The sequence below is a fragment of the Gavialis gangeticus genome, unplaced genomic scaffold (assembly GCF_001723915.1).
Source record: "Gavialis gangeticus isolate Ggan-Ray unplaced genomic scaffold, GavGan_comp1, whole genome shotgun sequence".
In the NCBI taxonomy this organism is placed as follows: domain Eukaryota; kingdom Metazoa; phylum Chordata; order Crocodylia; family Gavialidae; genus Gavialis; species Gavialis gangeticus.
Window position 1 is genome coordinate 129835867 of NW_017729025.1, and position 2851 is coordinate 129838717.

Below are 2851 nucleotides of genomic sequence, written 5' to 3' on the forward strand. Positions count from 1 at the left end.
CCCCCCCCCCTCCCCAAACGGTGCTTTACTTTGAACTTGGTACATCCCCACACCCAGCCCAGCACATGCCCGGAAGAGGCGTTGTATTAGCTGTACCCGGCTTTCCCAGTGTCTGTATAGGTCAGGTGCTTTAGTGGGCTTTTCTGGCACTTTCATCTAATAGCTGATTGAACCAGCCAAAAAACACCTCTGAAGCATCTGATCTATACAGACACTGCAGAGCTTGGTCAAAGTAACACACTGCTGCTTCTGATAAAACAGTTTTTTGGGGTTTTTTTCCCCCACATCTGTCAGCACCTGTAATGTCTGGGAAAAAAGATTCCAAGATGCTTCAGCTTTACCCCACAAATATATTATAAACATTTGGAAAATAGAGGATCCCATGCTAAGTGATGCAATTTTAGAAACATGCAGAGAGAATAAAAAGGTTACCTGGCTTCCTCAGGCCCTGTTTTCCCTACCAGTAAGTAAGAGAGGAATATTAATATTAAGCTTCTCATAGAGCTTACTAAAGCATGTGCAGTTAAACACTAGCCCAAACTGACAACAGCAACATCCGCTTTGCACTTTGGAGTGCCAGCTTTAAAAATCTGACCTTGGATCTGAACCTAGAGCACAGCTGTCCACCTTCCCCATCCCTCCCCCGCTCTCAGGACTTTGAGCTTGCTGGCTTTGAAATCTGTGGCTTGACTGTATGTCTATAGCAGTCAGTGAAGCACCCTGCGGTTTTTCGGTGGAAGATGGTCAAGATGATTAAGTTGTAGTAAGCCACCTGCTCAAGCAGTTCCCCAATACCACTTGCCCCTGCCCCTCGGTTCATCCCAAGCCATAGGGCTTTGATCAGCATCAGAGCCGAGAACAGACCCCAAATCTCAACGTCAGCCCTGTGCTCTCCCCGCTCAGCCGCATCCCCTCCCCAAGAAGGCGGGGAGCCACGCGCACCCCGACATCATACGAGTTGAGGTCGCAGCTGTTTTTGGCACTGCCCAAAAACGCTGCCAACCCCTGGCCTAAAAGAAGGGCCTGTTCACCTCTTTCTCCACAAGGGCCAGCGGATACTTGGTGTTGGGATCCCTCAGCGTGATGGGAGCCCGCGTCCTCGCCGCCTTGAAGACGAACAGCAAGACCGAGGCGCCCACGACCAGCGCCGCAGCGAGCACGGACAGCTCCTGGGGACGGCAGGGCGGGAAGGGGCGTGAGAGGGCCGGGGTCGCCTCGGGGGTGCACGGGCAGGGGCCCTCCCGGCGCCAGGCGGGGCTGGCAGACAGAGGCAGGAGGGGAAAGGCTGAGGCTGCGCCGGGCGAGGCCCCGCTCCCGCCCGCGCCCCGCTCCGCTCACCTCCATCGCGGCCGGCTCCGCGGGCTGCCGGGCCTGCTGCGCCGCGAGACTAGACCGCCCGGCCCGTGAGACAGTCACCCGCCGCGTCCAGCCCGCCTGGTGCCCTGCCCGGCGCCTCCCTCCGCCGCCCTCCCCCACGCGTCGTCTGCTCGCCCTTCACCTGCCGCCACCCCGCCCTCCCCGCGTCCTCTTTTCATCTTTACCTTTTGCACCCTTTGAGGTAAGGGGCTGTTGTTAATGAAAGCGAGGTACGCGAGAGAGTAACGCTGTGTGTGTGTGCGTGTGTACACAAAAATGCAAAATCTAGAAGTCTGAGTTCAGAGATGATACACTTTATTAGAGCAACTGAGAAACTACCACAAAAAAAAAAAAATGTTTTCTGCAAGCTTTTGGGCGCTCTCACATGTATACACACACACACACACAGCCGTGTGTGTGTGTGTGTGTATATATATATTTATACACACATATACAGACAAATAAATATACACACATTTATTTATATAATATATAATAACAGATGTGTTATATGTATTATATAAATAAATGTGTGTGTATATTTATTTATATGTTTGTATATGTGTGTTTAAATACACACATATATGCGTCTATACGTGTGTATATATGTCTGTGTGTTTATGTGCATTTATATGTATACATATTTGTGTGTGGGGGAGGTATAAAAAAAGTTGTACAATGTAGCTGTACTACTTAAGTTTCACATCACAGTGATTAATTTGTGGTATATACATAACTATATACACACACACACGTGTGTAAACTTACACTGGGCATTTTTTTTTTTTTACGTAAATAAAAACTAAAGGAAGTAATTTTATTTTTTTTAACAAAGTTGCTCTACCCCCACATATATATATCTCCCCCACATACATGCATACACACCCCACACCCAGACAAACTAACCCAACCATTTGTAAGATCTAACAGAGTATTGATGCTTGCATAATATTTTAAGAACTTAATTAATGGTAAAGGCCGGGCAAAAAAGATTCCAAGATTCTTCAGGTTTAAGCGTCAGATGTCCCACAGATGTGTTATAAATATTTGGATAATGGGAGACGGAGATCTGTTAATTTTGGGTGTCCAAAGACCTGATATTCAAAGATTATTGTTGCAGTTCATTTAACATTTCATCTGTTCAGAGCACAACTGTCCCTGGCGTTCAGCGCTGCTGCTATTCAGACATGAAGTGTTTCAAGTTTTACTATGCAGAAAACAAGGAAAATACATTGGTTGAGGGTGAAAAGCTTGATTTAAATGACTAGACTTACAGTGAATCACTGCTTGCAGTGTCTGAGCTAGCTGGTGTATCGTTACAGGGCGCTGCACTGTGGTAGGTTAGATATATTCTAGATATAAGGGAAGGAATGCCAAGAAAACTTCCCATTGTATGTATAATGAGCATCAGTACAAGACAACATAAAGCACAGAACCCCACCCCCAGCCACATTAATTCTTCACTTTGCAGTGAGCATGCTTGTAAAGATACTGA

The 2851-nt window shown here is 47.4% G+C and overlaps 1 protein-coding gene across 1 annotated transcript in view; it reads right to left on the reverse strand.

Annotated features, from left to right (window-relative positions):
• LOC109299378 (NADH-cytochrome b5 reductase 2) overlaps window positions 1–1334 on the reverse strand; it is a gene marked incomplete at its 5' end in the record, with an annotated part of 23506 nt that extends 22172 nt beyond the window's left edge. The window contains one exon of the mRNA XM_019519965.1: window positions 1032–1334. Coding sequence (XP_019375510.1) covers window positions 1032–1334 — 303 coding nt within the window. The remainder of the gene's footprint in view (window positions 1–1031) is intronic.
• Between the last annotated feature and the right edge of the window lie 1517 nt (window positions 1335–2851).